Raw genomic sequence first — 17,478 nt, forward strand, 5'->3', positions numbered from 1 at the left:
GTTCTTCCAGCTGACATACGTGCAACCTGCCACAGCGACCTCTATCACCATGAAAAAGCAGAATAATTTGGTCCAGTCCAGAAATACCCAGACAACCCCAGAGAGAGGGCCTGTGGAGATAGACTTAACAAATCCCCCCAAAAAAGAATTCAAAATAAAGGTCATAACCATGCTGATGGATCTTCAGAGAAATATGCAAGAGTTAAAGGATAAAGTTGGAGGGAGAATACAGAAATAAAACAATCCCTGGAAGGACTTAAGAGCAGACTGGATGAGATGCAAGAGGCCGTTAATGGAATAGAAATCAGAGAACAGGAACACAGAGAAGCTGAGGCAGAGACAGATAAAAGGATCTCCAGGAATGAAAGAACATAAAGAGAACTGTGTGACCAATCCCAAAGGAAAAATATTAGCATTAAAGGGGTACCATAAGAAGAAGAGAGAGGAAAAGGGATAGAAAGTGTCTTTGAAGAAATAATTGCTGAAAACTGGGGCAGGAAATAGTCTCTCAGATCATGGAGGCCCACAGAACTCCAAACACAAGGGATCCAAGGAGGAATACACCAAGACATATAATAATTAAAATGGCAAAGATCAAAGACAAGGACAAAGTATTAAAGGCAGGAGAGAGAAAAAAGGTCACCTACAAAGGAAAACCCATCAGGCTATCATCAGACTTCTCAACAGAAACCTTACAGGCCAGAAGAGAATGGCATGATGTATTTAATGCAATGAAACAGAAGGGCCTTGAACCAAGAATACTGTATCCAGCACGATTATCATTTATATATGAAAGAGGGATTAAACAATTCCCAGACAAGCAAAAGTTGAGGGAATTTGCCTCACACAAACTACCTCTACAGGGTATTTTAGAGGTACTGCTCTAGATGGAAGCACTCCTAAGGCTAAATAGATGGTCACCAGAGAAAATAAAATCCCAGCAAAGAAAGCAGACCAACCAAATACTAACTAAAGGCAAAAAATAAAATCAACTACCCACAAAAGCAGTTAAAGGAAACACAAAAGAGCACAGAATAAAACACCTAACATATAAAGAATGGAGGAGGAGGAATAAGAAGGGAGAGAAATAAAGAATCATCAGACTGTGCTTATAATAGCTTAATAAGTGAGTTAAGTTAGACAGATAGTAAAGTAACCACAAATCTACAGTGTGCAATGGCAGTAAGTACATATCTTTCAATAATCACCCTAAATATAAAAGGACTGAATGCACCAATCAAAAGACACAGAGTAACAGAATGGATAAAAAGGCAAGACACATCTGTATGTTGCTTACAAGAGACTCACCTCAAACCCAAAGACATACACAGACTAAAAGTCAAGGGATGGAAAAAGATATTTCATGCAAACAATAGGGAGAAAAAAATAGGTGTAGCAGTACTGGTATCAGAAAAAATAGACTTCAAAACAAAGAAAGTAACAAGAGATAAAGAAGGACATTACATAATGATAAAGGGGTCAACTCAACAAGAGGATATAACCATTATAAATATATATGTACCAAATACAGGAGCACCAGCATATGTGAAACAAATACTAACAGAATTAAAGGAAAAAATAGAATGCAATGCATTCGTTCTAGGAGACTTCAACACACCATTCACTCCAAAGGACAGATCCACCAGACAGAAAATAAGTAAGGACACAGAGGCACTGAACAACACACTAGAACAGATAGACTTAACAGACATCTACAGAACTCTACACCCAAAAGCAGCAGGATACACATTCTTCTCTAGTGCACATGGAACATTCTCCAGAATAGACCACATACTAGGACACAAAAAGAGCCTCAGTAAATTCAAAAAGATTGAAATTTTACCAACCAACTTCTCAGATCACAAGGCATAAAACTAGAAATAAATTGTACAAAGAAAACAAAAAGGCTCACAAACACATTGAGGCTTAACATCATGCTTCTAAATAATCAGTGGATCAATGACCAAATCAAAACATAGATCAAGCAATATATGGAGACAAATGACACTGATAGCATAAAGCCCCAACTTCTGTGGGATGCAGTGAAGGCAGTTCTAAGAGGAAAGTATATAGCAATCCAGGCCTATATAAAGAAGGAAGAACATTCCCAAATGAATAGTCTAAAGTCACAATTATTGAAACTGGAAAAAGAAGAACAAATGAGGCCCAAAGTCAGCAGAAAGAGGGACATAATAAAAATCAGAGAAGAAACAAATAAAATTGAGAACAATAAAATAATAGAGAAAATCAATGAAGCCAAAAGCTGGTTCTTTGAAAAAATAAACAAAATAGATAAGCCCCTAGCCAGACTTATTAAGAGAAAAAGAGAATCTACACATCAATAGAATCAGAAATGAGAAAGGAAAAATCACAACGGACCCCACAGAAATACAAAAAATTACTAGAGCATACTACAAATATCTATATGCTAACAAGCTGCAAAACCTAGAAGAAATGGACAACTTCCTAGAAAAATACAACCTTCCAAGACTGACCAAGGAAGAAACAGAAAATCTAAACAGACCAATTACCAGCAAAGAAATTGAATCGGTAATCAAAAAACTACCCAAGAAAAAAACTCCTGGTCCAGATGGATTCACCACTGAATTTTATCAGACATATAGAGAAAACATAATACCCATTCTCCTTAAAGTTTTCCAAAAAATAGAAGAGGAGGGAATACTTCCAAACTCACTCTATCAAGCCAGGATCACTCTAATACCAAAGCCAGGCAAAGACCCCACGAAAAAAGAAAATTACAGACCAATATCCCTAATGAACATAGATGCAAAAATACTCAACAAAATATTAGCAAACCGAATTTAAAAATACATTAAGAGGATCATACACCATGATCAAGTGGGATTCATCTCAGGGATGCAAAGATGGTATAACATTCGAAAATCCATCAACATCATCCATTACATCAACAAAAAGAAGGACAGAAACCACATGATCATTTCCATACATGCTGAAAAGCATTTGACAAAATTCAACATCCATTCATGATAAAAACTCTCAACAAAATGGGTATACAGGGAAAATACCTCAACATAATAAAGGCCATATATGACAAACCCACAGCCAACATCATACTGAACAGCGAGAAGCTGAAAGCTTTTCCTCTAAGATCGGGTACAAGACAGTGATGCCCACTGTACCCACTGTTATTCAACATAGTACTGGAGGTCCTAGCCACGGCAATCAGACAGAACAAAAAAATACAAGGAATCCAGATTGGTAAAGGGGAAGTCAAACTGTCACTATTTGCAGATGACATGATATTGTACATAAAAACCCCTAAAGACTCCACTACAAAACTACTAGAACTAATATATGAATTCAGCAAAGTTGCAGGATACAAAATTAATACACAGAAATCTGTTGCTTTCCTATACACTAACGATGAATTAACAGAAAGAGAAATCAGGAAAACAATTTCATTCACAATTGCATCAAAAAGAATAAAATACCTAGGAATAAACCTAACCAAGGAAGTGAAAGACCTATACCCTGAAAACTACAAGACAGTCTTAAGAGAAATTAAAGAGAACACTAACAAATGGAAACTCATCCCATGCTCTTGGCTAGGAAGAATGAATATTGTCAAAATGGCCATCCTGCCTAAAGCAATCTACAGATTCAATGCAATGCTTATCAAAATATCAACAACATTCTTCAACAAACTGGAACAAATAGTTCTAAAATTCATATGGAACCACCAAAGATCCCGAATAGCCAAAGCAATCCTGAGAAGGAAGAATAAAGCAGGGGGCATCTTGCTTCCCACCTTCAAGCTGTACTACAAAGCCACAGTAATCAAGACAATTTGGTACTGGCACAAAAACAGAGCCACAGACCAGTGGAACAGAATAGAGAGTCCAGATATTACCCCAAACATACACGGTCAATTAATATATGATAAAGGAGCCATGGACATATAGTGGGGAAATGACAGCCTCTTCAACAGTTGGTGTTGGCAAAACTGGACAACCACATGTAAGAGAATGAAACTGGATCATTGTCTAACCCCATACATAAAACTAAATTTGAAATGGATCAAAGACCTGAATGTAACTCATGAAACCATAAAACTCTTAGAAAAAAACATAGGCAAAAATCTCTTGGGCATAAACATGAGCGACTTCTTCATGAACATATCTCCCGGGGCAAAGGAAACAAAAGCAAAAATGAGCAAGCAGGACTATATCAAGCTGAAAAGCTTCTATATAGCAAAGGACACCACAAAGAGAACAAAAAGCATCCTGCAGTATGGGAGAATATATTCATAAATGACAGATCCGATAAAGGGTTGACACCCAAAATATATAAAGAGCTCACACACCTCAACAAACAAAAAGCAAACAATCCAATTTAAAAATGGTCAGAGGAGCTGAACAGACAGTTCTCCAAAGAAGAAATTCAGATGGCCAACAGACACATGAAAAGATGCTCCACATTGCTAGTCATTAGAGAAATGCAAATTAAAACTACAATGAGATATCACCTCACACCAGTAAGGATGGCCACCATCCAAAAGACAAACAACAACAAATATTGGCGAGGTTGTGGAGAAAGGGGAACCCTCCTACACTGCTGGTGGGAATGTAAGTTAGTTCAACCTTTGAGGAAAGCAGTATGGAGGTTCCTCAAAAAGGTCAAAATAGAAATACTATTTGACCCAGGAATTCCACTTCTAGGAATTTACCCTAAGAATGCAGCAGCTCAGTTTGAAAAAGACAGATGCACCCCTATGTTTATTGCAGCCCTATTTACAATAGCCAAGAAATGGAAGCAACCTAAGTGTCTATCAGTAGATGAATGGATAAACAAGATGTGGTACATATACACAATGGAATATTATTCAGTCATAAGAGGAAAACAAATCCTACCATTTGCAACAACATGGATGGAGGTAGAGGGTATTATGCTCAGTGAAATAAGCCAGGCAGAGAAAGACAAATACCAAATGATTTCACTCATATGTGGAGTATAAGAACAAAGAAAAAACTGAAGGAACAAAACAACAGCAGAAACACAGAACCCAAGAATGGACTAACAGTTACCAAAGGAAAAGGGACTGAGAAGGATGGGTGGGAAGGGAGGGATAAGGGCGGGGGGGAAGAAAGGGGTCATTATGATTAGCATGTATAATGTGTGTGGGGGCACGGGGAGGGCTGTGCAACACAGAGAAGACAAGTAGTGATTCTACAGCATCTTACTACGCTGATGGACAGTGACTGTAATGGGGTTTGTGGGGGGGACTTGGTAACGGGGGGAGTCTAGTAAACATAATGTTCCTCATGTAGTTGTAGATTAATTATACCAAAAATTATATATATATATTATTTGCTGTATTTACCAAAGAGTTTTGTTGCTTATTTGGAAAGTGTTCAGGTTCAGGTGAACATTTTAGATTTCTTTTAACGAAAGTAAACTAACTTCTCATGTTCCCTTCAATCAATTCTTTATTCAGTGTTTTCTCCTGTTTTAATGGTCCTTAATAAAAAACGGATACCCTACTTCTTTAAGACCTGGCATTATATTAATGGTTAATTGGGTAATTATACCATCCAGTTATTCTACTAACACTTGCCTAAAACTTCCTGTGTACACTACGAGGAAAAAGCAACTCAGCATAGCAGATTTGGAGCATAAGTGCCAGAGGCTGGCAAGAGGAGGCACTACATGTTATACAAAGGACATCTCCACTCAGGTCTGGAATGGGTAAGATGGTAAATTAAAAGTGAAGGGTGTTTAGTATTTGATTCTCAAACAGAAGAAGATAGTGTCATTTGACATTTAGGCATCACTACAACCTTGCCCTTTATTTACTAAACCCATTACAATGAAGAAACTGCTCCCCAGGCTCTAGCAAGTAGATCCCACAGGTCAGCTCTGGACAGGAAACAAGCCAAGGAGCAGGACCCCAGGCAGATACTCAGGAGAGAGGAAATGAATGTAGACAGGAGTGGGAGTCAGAAAATAGCCTCAAGACAAAGCCCCAACCTGCTGACCTCAGCCTGGGCCAGAATTGATGTCCAGCACACCAGTGACATGTGTCATGGCAACTGGGGAATTGGGTGGAAAAACAGAAGACTTAAGACGATAATCTTGCCCATGTCAACTTAGTTTTTTTGTGTGTCGAGAAGTCCAACTTCTTTGATAATATGAGAATTTGGTCTAGCTTTTCTTAAAAATGTGCCTCCTATTTCTGTCTTTCTAATTTCTCAATATCCAATACTCATACATGGGGGTTTTAATGGACAGCCAGGGACCTGGCTTTTCATCATAAAAGGGCATTGATGGCTCAGAGGTCAGGGGGCCAGGGTACTGCCATCCCATGACCTCTGATGCCCGATTTGTCCACCCCTCAAAGAAAACACTGTTCCCACGAACTCCCACTTAATTTCCAAAGCCATCTTCTACTCCAGAGAGACAAAAGAGCCACAGCTCAATGAGGGGACGGGACGTCTGAGTACTCTGCCTGCCCGCAGCAGCCCAGCTCTGACCCCCGCTGGCAGGATGGTGGCAGCTATCCTGTCCTCCAGCCGCTCCTGCAGCAGGGACAGGAATGTGTTCTCTGTCCCCTGCCTCCTGGGCTGCTGCTCTGCGTGGCCTCGGTTAAGCTTTCTGGGAAAAGTCAGCCCAGAGCCACATGCCCTTGAATGTGCTGCCTCTAATGGCAGGTCGGGGTTGGGCCTCTCTGCTCTGAAGCTGGCTGTCCAGACAGCCTTCAAGGAGTTGAAAATGCCAGAAATGCAGAGGACAGTGCTCCTCACCTTTCAATTATGTCCAGGCGCAGCTGGTGGCCGTAAGGCAAGGTAATGAGTTTCAGCCCTGAGCTCACACCCATATTCTTCCTCATATCTTCAGAGACTTCAAGTATCCTAGTGACCTGTCACGAACACGTTTAAATACAATGTGTCAGAAAGTGGGCTTGCTGTGAACACGAATTTGGCACGTGGAAAGAAAGACACTAATCTGGGACAGGGTGGCTCCACTTTACTTGCTGCATTATTTTTAAGCAGCAGCATCCAAAAGGTCATTTTTATGTGCTATTTGGAGGATTTTAATACACATACTGGAATATAAAATCTGGGAGGAAGGCATCTAAATTGGTCTGCAGAATCTGCAGGTTTGGTGTTTCTGCCCAGTGAAAAACGGTGTAGTTCTCTGAGTTTTTGTCTAACACTTGGTGCATCCTGCTGCGACGTTTCACTGCCAATCCCCTGCGTGGAAAGCAGATTGTGTCCAGGCGCTCCTCAGCTATGGGCCCTGCCATTCATGCTCTCACTTAACCACAGATGGACTGCTCTTACCCTTAATTACGCCTCTCCTGAGCTCAGTAAATGCATCATACATCTGGAAACTATTAGAAACGTGTAGGAGCAATTTGAAACTGTGGTCTCAAAACACACCCACTTCTCCCCAAGAGGTTTTCCTTAAAGAGAATCTTTGTTTGTCCCACCAGCTCTCCCCATCATCTCACTTCTAGTGTGTAATCGCAGTTTATTGGAACCAGGTATTATTGGGCCATTTATAGTTATTACATGTTACCTGAAATTTTACAATTTAATCAGTGTGTCTCTAACATGGGGTTAATGATGCCTCACAGTGCACTGATGTATTAGTGGTGCAACTAGCAGATACAATGGGTCCAACAGCCCTGGACACACGGCAGGCTCACAATTCCTCTTTCTTGATCTGGTGGAGTTTCTTTGATTATAATTATCCCAGGCATATGAACAGTCCAGATAACTTCATAATAGGCCACAAAATACACCTGAAATTTAGCCGCTATTACTACACCTGACCCTTAACTCCTATGGTTGAGCAAAGGAACCGCTGTCAGCCCTGGGAACTAGCTATCTAGTGGCAGATGCCAGAATGGGATGAATGGGATGCAGAGTTCAGACTATGCTTTCTGGGCCTCAGTTTCCCCTTTCTCTAACACAACTATTAAGTTCACCTTTCGCAAAGACTTTGCAAAGGATCAAATGACTTCAAAACCCCAAAAAGCTATTTGAAAATACAAATTGTGAATTGATGGCCATGTGGAAGGGGTATAGAATTCTCGTGATCCTTGGAAAGAGATTTATGCCTTGATGGCAGTGAGGCAGCCCAGATGCACACCCCAGCCACTTGTGGTCACATACCCTTGCTTGCTTGTTTGGATAGCTGCCCTATTGGTGGCTCCAAACCCAGCAAGTCTGTGGGGCTTCCTCCAATCCACACACACTCTGTGTAATGGGGTTTAAAGGTTTGTCATTGATTCAGTTTTGTTCTAGAAGCACCAGAGTCCAGAATGATCACTGCTCAGAGAGAGAAGCTGTCAGTCTGTGTTCCTTCAGTGTAAACATGGAAGGTCTCTTTCCTGGGTTTTACCAAGAAATGCTGACACCTGCTTGTGCCAACGCTGAGCTATGGGACACGGGGGTCCTGAACTCACACTGTAGGGCCGGGATTAGGTCCCTTGGTAAACACTCAAGGCCGTGCAGCTCATAGATGCAGAAAGAGGGATGAACACTTCTAGCACATTTACTAGGAGCTGGACCCCGCAGAGCAGGGCGGCATCAGTGCCCCAGATCAGGTGCTCCAGATCTGCAGGATCTTGAACTCTGCTCACTCATCCCACTGCCTCTGGAGCTGCTGCAGTGACCCAGGGGAGTGACTGGCCCAGTCCTCCTTCCAGCTGCCAATGGACCTTCTAAACTGCAATGGGAATGCCTGGCTCCGCTGGCTGTCTCTGCTGCCCTCAGCAGAGAACTCTTATTAGCACTATGTCTCCCTCACTGCAGCAAGGTGCTTTGAAGACTGCAACCTGACATGAGCCCAGAAGTAGAGACTTAAAAACACTGAAGTAAAAACCTGCCAGGCCCTCCCCTACCTGACCCCACCCCTGCCTTCACCGCCCACAGAGTGAGCCTGGTGAGACACCCTTCCCCCTGTGGCCTTTGGCGTCTGGGTCTCTGCACGGGCTTGTTGTCTGCCACCTAGCAGAGGCCTTGTGTTCTCTGTCTGGCCAACTCCTACCCAGTCTTCAGGACTCATCCCAGCCATCCCCACGCTGAGTCCCTCCCTCCCCGTGTTCAAGACCCTGTCCCAGAGCCCCACAGCATCTCCCCCTCCATGGCACAGCATTTCCCACAGTTGTGCTCTGAATTCCTGTATCACCGTCCCCCTACTGCCCTACTGTGACCTGGCCTGGTGCACAGCAGGTGCTCAGTTCAGGCTGAATACGTAGTAGCACTCATACACACTTACCTAGCCTCATGGGGCTGGGCATGCATGGGGGCGTCCCATCTGCTATCTCATCTAGTTCTCAAAACCACAGGGTAGCTGGCATTGTTCCCTTCCTCTTATAGACGGGGTGCATGGGAGAAAGAACCGCGAAGGCTGGGTTAGCCTCGGGCCAGTCATCCGCAGAGGCCATGCTCTTAACTGCTGGGCCTCACTTCCAGCTACTGCAAAGGCGGGCAGGTGGGAGACTGGCTGTACTCTGGGTGAGTGAGGTGCCCACTCTAGCCCCAGCCGTGGGAGGGGGACCGCACGCTGCTGGACAGGCAGCCTCCAGGTGCTCAGGACTGCCCCACTGTCCTGATGGCCTTCTGGTTGTGAGCCCAGGGCTCTGTGCATGGGGTGGGCATCAGCACTTGGGCCCCAAATGCTGCCCAGTGCCTGTTCTCAGTTTCCAGGTGGCCCCATCTGGCTGTCCCTGCACTTAGAGTGGGTAACAAGAGACCCGGTGTTCTTCCCTCTTAGACATGCTGATTGTGCCTGTAGGCAAAGCCCAGAAGTCAGTGGTTCTAAGGAGAGAATAAGGACATCAGGAGGGAGGAAGGAAGACTAAACAGCCCTGCCCTTGAGGGCTGGGGTGGGCAGAGTCAGGCGAGCTCCTGCTCCGGGTCTCTGTCTGGCTGCCAGGGGGCTCTATCCAGTCCCTCTTTCAGGGATGCCTGAACGCAGACTGGTGTCGGGCCCCACCAGGGGGACAGAACGCAAAGAAAGAAAGAACAAGAAAGAGGCAGGTTCCTTCGGCTAAGAACAGACTTGGGCTCTAGCTTCACGGCTATCAAGGTGGTGGGCAGGTTCCAGACCCTCCAGCAAAGGGCGGTCAGTCATCTCACCTCCTCCCAGAGCTCTGGCTCCTCCAAGTCCTGTTTGAGGCCACAGGAAGAAGGATTCATTTCCTTCTGGGAATGAGGCTATTCTGCAAAGCTAGACCCAGGCTCTTCTCTGCGGAGAACCAAGACAGGTTGATGCTGGGCTCCTGGCCTGTTGGCATGGTTCTTCCCTCAGATCCAGGACACAGACTGAGAGTTACTAGAACAGAAATCCTAAATCCTCCTACTACCCAAATGGGTTTAGCTCGCTTTAATTTGAGTTAAGGATTTAACATGACCCAAGCGCTGTGCAAGGACACCCAGCCAACCTGGTGAACAGGACCTCGTTCTTCCAGCACAGCCCCTTCCTCGGCTCTCTTTGGCCCCTTCCACCCACCCCACCCCACCCCGTGCCACCAACACATACACACACGGACCACCTTTCAGGCCTGGCACCAAGGTACTCAGCCCTGTTTTCAGGAAGGGATTTGTCTACTCCAGTACCTACTTAATGTTCCACAAGGCTGTTTCGGGAGGTGTCCTGCCCCCGCAATGAGCTCGATCACAGGGGAGCTCCCGAGGGAGGGCTCAGAGGCTGCATCTCCTCCCAGGATTCACGGCTCAGGAAATTTATTCTGGACAACCCAGCTCCCTGGCGAGCCCTGACATTTGAAGTGAACTGACTTCACTGAGTTACAAATGAAAAGGAGCTTTTAAATCTCACTAAGGCCTTACCTGTTGCTCAAATGCAGGCAATTTTATAATTTTTCTAAATTGAGCAAGTACTACTTGAAATAACAATTCAAGGTACCTTTAAAAATGTTTGTTCATCCTGAAGACCATTTTAGTATTAGTATCAATAAAAATAAATACATAATGAACTAAAAAGAACCAAGGCTCTGCTAATCTAGATACTACATTTTCATCTATGATCTACTTTCCTTTGGGCTTAGATTTCACCAGTTCTGATGGAGTTGAGGCCCGGGGAGAATTTTAAAATCAGCGCTGGCTGTGAGATAAATTCTTCAGTGGCTCCACACCAGGGAGCCACACGTGGGCACGAAGGAGGCAGCGGCCTACCATCCCTTCGTCCAAGGTCAATGTTACAAGCTTCCTGCCTGGGCGAAGGTTGTCTTCACCTGTGGTTCCCACCCCTTAAATAAATCCCCATACATGTTAAAATATATCTTTAGACTTTTCCACCAGCAAACACTTCAAGAGTAAGACAGAGTGAGGCCCAGCAGAGGCTCCCTCCCAAACTTTCAGAAGCTGGACAGAACTCTGCCTGCTGGGCACTTACCATGCAGTCTATGCTCAGCATGTGCTGGGCGATGACCTTGGGATTGTGGTTGGTGAACAGCTCTTTTGCACGCTTCAGCATTGCTGTTTCCAGGGGCTTGTTCTCAGGAGGAAGGAGTTTCGACTCGAAGTCATTGGGCCTGAAGGAGGAGGCAGTCTCCAGGAGGGGCGTCACAAACTGGCCCTCGTCCTCCTGCCCCCTGTCCGTCTGTGCTGCTGCTCCTGCCTCCCAAGGCTTTGCCCCATCATCGTCATCAAGGATCAAGTAGTTGGTGCCAGAGTTCCGGGGACCCGGCGCCCCATTGTGCTTGGCTGTCAGGAGCTCCACGTAGCTGTCCTGGGCACAGAAGGGGGGCCTTGCTCCCCTGTCACAGCCCACAGCAAAGGCTGGGTTCAGTTCACAGTAGTTGGCCTCTGAGTTGAGCCAGGTGGAGGGAGATGGGGGAGCCCTGAGGAAGGGTGCCTTGCAGGGCTTGGGGGGTGGCTTGGGGCACAGCTGGCTGTCTGAGCCTCGCAGTGCCTCCCCTGCCCTAGGGTCCGAGGAGCCCCTCCGAACCACTGCTGGGCTCAGGGTGGGCTCACTGCCCGTCCTGAAAACGGGTGAGTTTGGGCAGGGGCTTGTGTCCACACCCAGGGACTGAGGGGACAACTTACAGCCTGTGGAAGATAAGACAGGGTCAGAAAAAGCTGAGCTTTGTGAACACAAAACAAACAAAACTAGAGTGACAGTTCCCAGCCCTCAATTCATTCCCCTGGGCTTCATTTTCCATTCTTAAAAGATGACTCAGTATGACCACCCCCGCTCGATCTAGAGCAGCTCCATCTAGAGCAATCTAGAGCATTTTGAGCGCTAGCTGGCCCCACTCCACTTCCTGGGTAATTTGAAGCCCAGAGACTGCTGCCAGAGGGGCTGCTGCGTCATTTTATGGCCACAGGTTAATACAGTCAGAACAGGAAAACACACTGAGCTTGCATGGCAGTGAGTAGTGCTATGTTGCTCTAAGAAACAGTAGTCTTTAGCCACATAGCATAAAGGGCCCTGAGTCACTCTGAAAGCCAGAGTGATCCCGGCCAGCTTTAAGGGAGAGCTAGTGACACACTGGGGAGGGAGAAAAGATGCTGAGATAACCTCACACACGTCGTTTATGAAGGGGCATCAGGAAATCACCTTGTGGGCCCAAGGAAGGTCAGTTATAACAATTATGAAAACAGTCCCACGGCCTAATTTAATTGCTTACTAGACTTTCCCACATCACATCTTCTTGCTCTTTTGGCTGTGAAGGGGGAATGGAGAGGCAGAAGGTCTCTCTGGACAGCTGCTCTACCAGGAGCCCCAGCACTGGCCCCAACCCTACAGTCTGCCCTGGGGACTAAGGGAGTGGGCTGCTTTGTCATGAAGACCACCAGTTGCCGAATGGGCTTAGGATCAGAAAACCTGGGTTCAAATGCTGGCTTAGCTGCTCTCCCAATGGATGATTCTGTACAAGTTACTGAAGCCCTGTGCCTCAGTTTCTTCGGCTGGAAAAGGGATAATCAAGCCCATTTTGAAGGCTTGTAATGAAGTTAGTACACATAGCATCCAGCTCAGTGACTGGCATCTGGATATATTTCTACAAACCCCTTCCCTCCAGCCTGTAGGCATGGAGACTTATGTTGTTCCCAAAACAAGTGGCCAGATGGAGTGGGCGGCAGCAGCCTGAAGGAAACCAGGGTGACACTGTCAGCCTCCACCTGAAACATCCCCAAAGACCTACCAATTGGCAGGTGACTTTCCGACTGGTGGGCCTTGAGGGGTAAGGCTCTTCTGTCCTGCATGTGATCCAGGCAGGCTGGCTGACTACCGCTCTTCTCTTTATTTCTGAAGCAAGAGACAAGTGAGGAGGAAATGTGTCATTAAATCATAAAATCTTTAGGCAGCGTCATGGAAAGTTTTTAAGAAAACAATTGCTCAGAATGAGAGTGCAAAAGCGAGTCCTAAGAGTGACGGAGGAGGAAATTACTGATGGTGCGATTAACACATGATTGCGCCCTGGGCTCCATCTCCAGGACCCCCAGAGCAGTCAGGTCCCAGGATGCCTCCTCTGAGCCCTCCCACCCTGTTGAGTGAGTGAAGATTTCACAATACTTGTAGGAAAATCTGATTAACTGGAATGTATACTTTTCACAGAGCCTTAAATTCCTTACAGTCCCAGGAGGAACAACCTGTTTAACATGTGTTTTCCACCATGCCTCACAGTGTCACAGTTAGGAAGGAAAACGTGGAGCAGTTACCATTTGAGTGCAAATCTTGGCGTCCCCCAAATAATCTGCAGGATCGCCCAGGAAGGCTGTCACCCCCAGCCTCCTGGATGTCTTGGGGCCCCCACAGACAGCCTCCTCCTGCTGAGCTGGGAAAAGGGACGGGCATGGTCACCAAGTGGCAGCTCGGAGGCACAAAGTGCAGCCTCACAGGGAAACGGTGGAATCTAACTTTTCAAACAATTAGCTAGCATTCCTCTGTCCCTTGCCAATTCAGACTGGGAATTTTTCTAATTAGCACCAAGGAACAGAATCTGTCTTTTGCCAGAAGAGAAAGCACTGCTCCCTTCAAACTGGAGTGAACTTTGATGGGCCCTCCCCCCAGCTTATGTTACAGAAATCACAAAGTTCTTTCCTACCTTTGTAAGCGCCAAAGAAAAAAACAGGCCAAAAAACCCCAAATTCCCAGCAACAGAGAAATTCCAGCAGCCCGAGATAAGGCAGAGCAGAGGGCAAATTCCAAATCGCAATGGCTTCCGCGAAGTGATATTTAAGCAGCGATCCCCGCGAGCAGTGACTCCACCGGCCCAGAGCACGGACCTGGAATGCGGCCTGGCACACCTTTGCCGGGCGGCTGGGGCCAGCCAGCCAACCAGCGGGCCCCACGTCAGGGGAGGTGCTGAGCCACTGAAGGGCCGCGGGCCAGCTTTTGCGTTGAGCCCACCCCACTCTCAGGTTTAGGCATTTCTGGGCCTGCTCCCTATGCCCCCAACTGACAAGGCTTAGGGAGCTCTGTCTCAAAAGGCAACGAGAAGGGTGGCTCTGTTAGGCCTGCCTTGTTGACTTACAGACTCTCTCAGTCTTCCTTTCATTTCTTATCTTGAAAAAAAAATCGTATTTTAAATCCGGGTTGCTGAGAGCAGACAAGGGGACCTTGCTCCCCAGCACCCTTGGCAGGGTTTATGTGTGCCTCCACATATGCCCTAGCTCTGCTCATGACATTAAGTCCCTGTTGCTCAGTTGGGCAGCCAAACCCCACTCTCAAAAGAAAGAGAGGAAAAGGTACCCCTTTAATATTTTAAGGGATGGCAAGTCCAGTCTTGTCACTATGGAAAAGGAGAATTTCTAAATATCAATTCTTGCCTCCCTCCCTGCAACTGCCCTGAGTCCTACATTCCACCATCTCAGAAAATAGTTAGGTATTGTGATTATTAACACTCACATAGCACTTTTCATGTGTCAGCACCATAATAAGCACTTTGCTTAGCAAATCTTTAACCCCCACAAGCTCCATCTTTCCAGATGGAGAAACTGAGGCCCAGAGAAGGATAGCAGCTTGCCCAGGGCTGACCAGGTCAGTGGTGAACCAGCATTTGTGTCCAGGCAGGCAGACGCTGACTAACATCTACTGGAGCTTCCAGCTGTCAATCGTATTACTCAGAGTCCTGTATTTTGCTTCTGAATTTTTGCAGTCTAGAAATTACAGTTTATGACACTTCCTACTGCTCCAGAAAGAAAACCAGTGAGCAGAATAAAACCTGTGGGCGTGAATGTGTAAGCTTAGGCACTGGGGGGCCGGATGTGGGAGCTGTGCCCCAGGGGCCAGTCTGGTCTGCGCCCTACCATGCTTGCCTCTGCTGGCTGTCCTTTTCTGGCAGTTAGAGAACAGGCACAGTGACTCTCAGCCCAGTGAGGGACCCATCCTGTAGAAACACAGGCGCAAACGGGGAGTCATGCTGAACTCCTCCCTTGCTGGTCTCTGGGGCTCAGGCTGCAGCCCTGGCTCTGGGTGCCTGCTGTCTTAGAAATCTCATCTGCTTCCGCCATGTCAACCATCGTCCCCATGTGGACCACACCCTGATCCACACTCCCAGGCTTCATTCCCCTCCTGAGCCCCAAGCTGGACACGGGCCCTCAGCAAGCCCCAGTCATCTCTCAGATGAAGTGACTGGTTTTCCCTCCAAAGCGCACCCCCGCTGGTCCCTCATGTGGTATCCAACTCACCCTCCTCCACCTGGGAAGAAATAGAAGGGCTCTGGGAAGCCAGGTTCCCACACCTCCTAACCCTCCGCCGCTCACTCACCCGTCCATCACTTTCCTTGGCCCTCTGGCACATCGTTCTGTTGTTAGGGCACCCCACTCACCATGTTGAGTCTTTGAGGCTTCCTCAAACCTCCTGGCTTGGCATTAGGCGTCTGGTCTGGTCACCTCCTAAGCCTACCCCTGCCAGCCCCTCATGTGGACCCTTGGCTCCAGCCCCACCAGTTACTCGCTCCAAGCACCTCCTGCCCCTTCTCTCCACACTTACGCCCATGCTGGGCAATCCACCTGGAATTCCCTCTCCTTTGCTTATCCATCCAAACTTTCTGTAGCCTTTGGACCAGCTGGAATCCTCCTTCATCACAAAGTCTCTCCCAGTCCCCCTGCCCCTTCCTCAGCGACCATATCATTTATTTTTAGCACCAGCTCAGCTGGAAGCTAATTGTGCCCTGCCCCGTGACAGCTATTCCAGTAACACCTGGCGTTATTAACATTTTCACTGCCCCTGTTCCAGGGTGAGCTCCTCATCTGCCCCACTAAGCCTGGGCACGTCCAGGCCCCCTTGTGGCCCAGACCCACCTGAGGAGGTTTCCCCTGGGCAAGCTCTGCTCTCGGGCCCAGCCGCCCACGGTGAGGCTCAGCCTCTGGGCCGCATCGGGCCTTCCCTCGGTGAGGCTGCCCTGGCGGGCCCTGCCTGGGGAAGCGCCATAGCGCTCCTCCAGGCAGCGCAGGGGCACCGTCCTGTTGATGGGCTGGAAGATGATGGCCCCGCTCCGCTGGGAGATGGGCCGACGGTTGCCCACGTAGCAGCGCACCAGGCCGGGGATGGAGTCGAAGCTCTCCGTCTCAAACTGGTACTGCACGCGGCTGTAGGCCTCCGTGAGCCGCAGGACCGTCCGCTGGATCTTGAAGTGCTGAGCAAGGTTCTTCCACTGACAGGTCAGGACGAAGTTTCCGGGGCTGGACAACGAGTCGCGAACCAGGAAGTCGCCATCTCGCTCCACGAGGTTTTCTGATACCTTTGGAGCAAAACGGTAAGTGAAGAGTAGGAGGCTTACCTCCCTTTAAAGCTGCAGTGTTCCCCACTCCTTGGGGCCAGCAGAAGGCAGTGCTGGCCTGCCTCTTCCTCAGTAGGCTCTTTATTTTTGCAAATGTCAAATTCTCTGAAGCCCTATTCATTCATTTAAGAACTCTCTGCTGACCACCTGCTATGTGCCAAGTGTGCTGTAGGTGCTGGGTTTACAGCAGTGAGTGGCACAGTCCACAGTCCCCACTGCCACAGGAGCTTCTATTTCTAGGGAAGAGCTGCTGTTGTTGTGAGCATAAATAAGCAACAGGTATGGTAGGTCAGATGTAAAGTTAAGGAACCAGTAAATGGGGGAGATAAGAAGTGTTTGGGAGGGGATGAGGGATGTCCTTTCAAATAGGTTGGTCAAGATGGTGTCATGAGAAGATGGCAATTAGGCAAACATGAAGGATGTAAAGAGACAAAAAATAAATAAGAAAAGTCATGTCTGGCAGGTCTGATTTCTCCCACCACCCCCAAGTGCAGGAGTGTGTTGTTGGCATCTTGGAGTCATCCTCAGAGCCCAGTCCTCAGACGCCCCTTCCCAGGCCCTATCAGAGGAGGAGGGGCCCAGCGCAGGTGGAGGCCAGGCACTGTAGGATCAGGCTTGGCTCACCCATTAGGCCCTGGAGGGCCAGCTCTCCCACCTCACAAAGTTATTGGGAGGATTATATATTTGCATACATAATACATGAAAGCCCTAGTATGGTGACTGGACACAGTAGATGC

General features: G+C 47.1%; 1 protein-coding gene across 5 annotated transcripts in view; it reads right to left on the reverse strand.

Annotated features, from left to right (window-relative positions):
* Positions 1-17,478, reverse strand: part of BCAR3 (BCAR3 adaptor protein, NSP family member) — a 114,438-nt gene that overhangs the window by 15,735 nt on the left and 81,225 nt on the right. For all 5 annotated transcript variants that reach the window (XM_036906519.2, XM_036906520.2, XM_036906518.2 and 2 more), the window contains 4 exons: positions 16,263-16,702; positions 13,160-13,263; positions 11,407-12,062; positions 6,783-6,898 (listed from right to left, as the gene is read on the reverse strand). In XM_036906519.2, coding sequence (XP_036762414.2) covers positions 6,783-6,898; positions 11,407-12,062; positions 13,160-13,263; positions 16,263-16,702 — 1,316 coding nt within the window. The remainder of the gene's footprint in view (positions 1-6,782; positions 6,899-11,406; positions 12,063-13,159; positions 13,264-16,262; positions 16,703-17,478) is intronic.

The sequence above is a fragment of the Manis pentadactyla genome, chromosome 4 (assembly GCF_030020395.1).
Source record: "Manis pentadactyla isolate mManPen7 chromosome 4, mManPen7.hap1, whole genome shotgun sequence".
NCBI lineage: Eukaryota > Metazoa > Chordata > Mammalia > Pholidota > Manidae > Manis > Manis pentadactyla.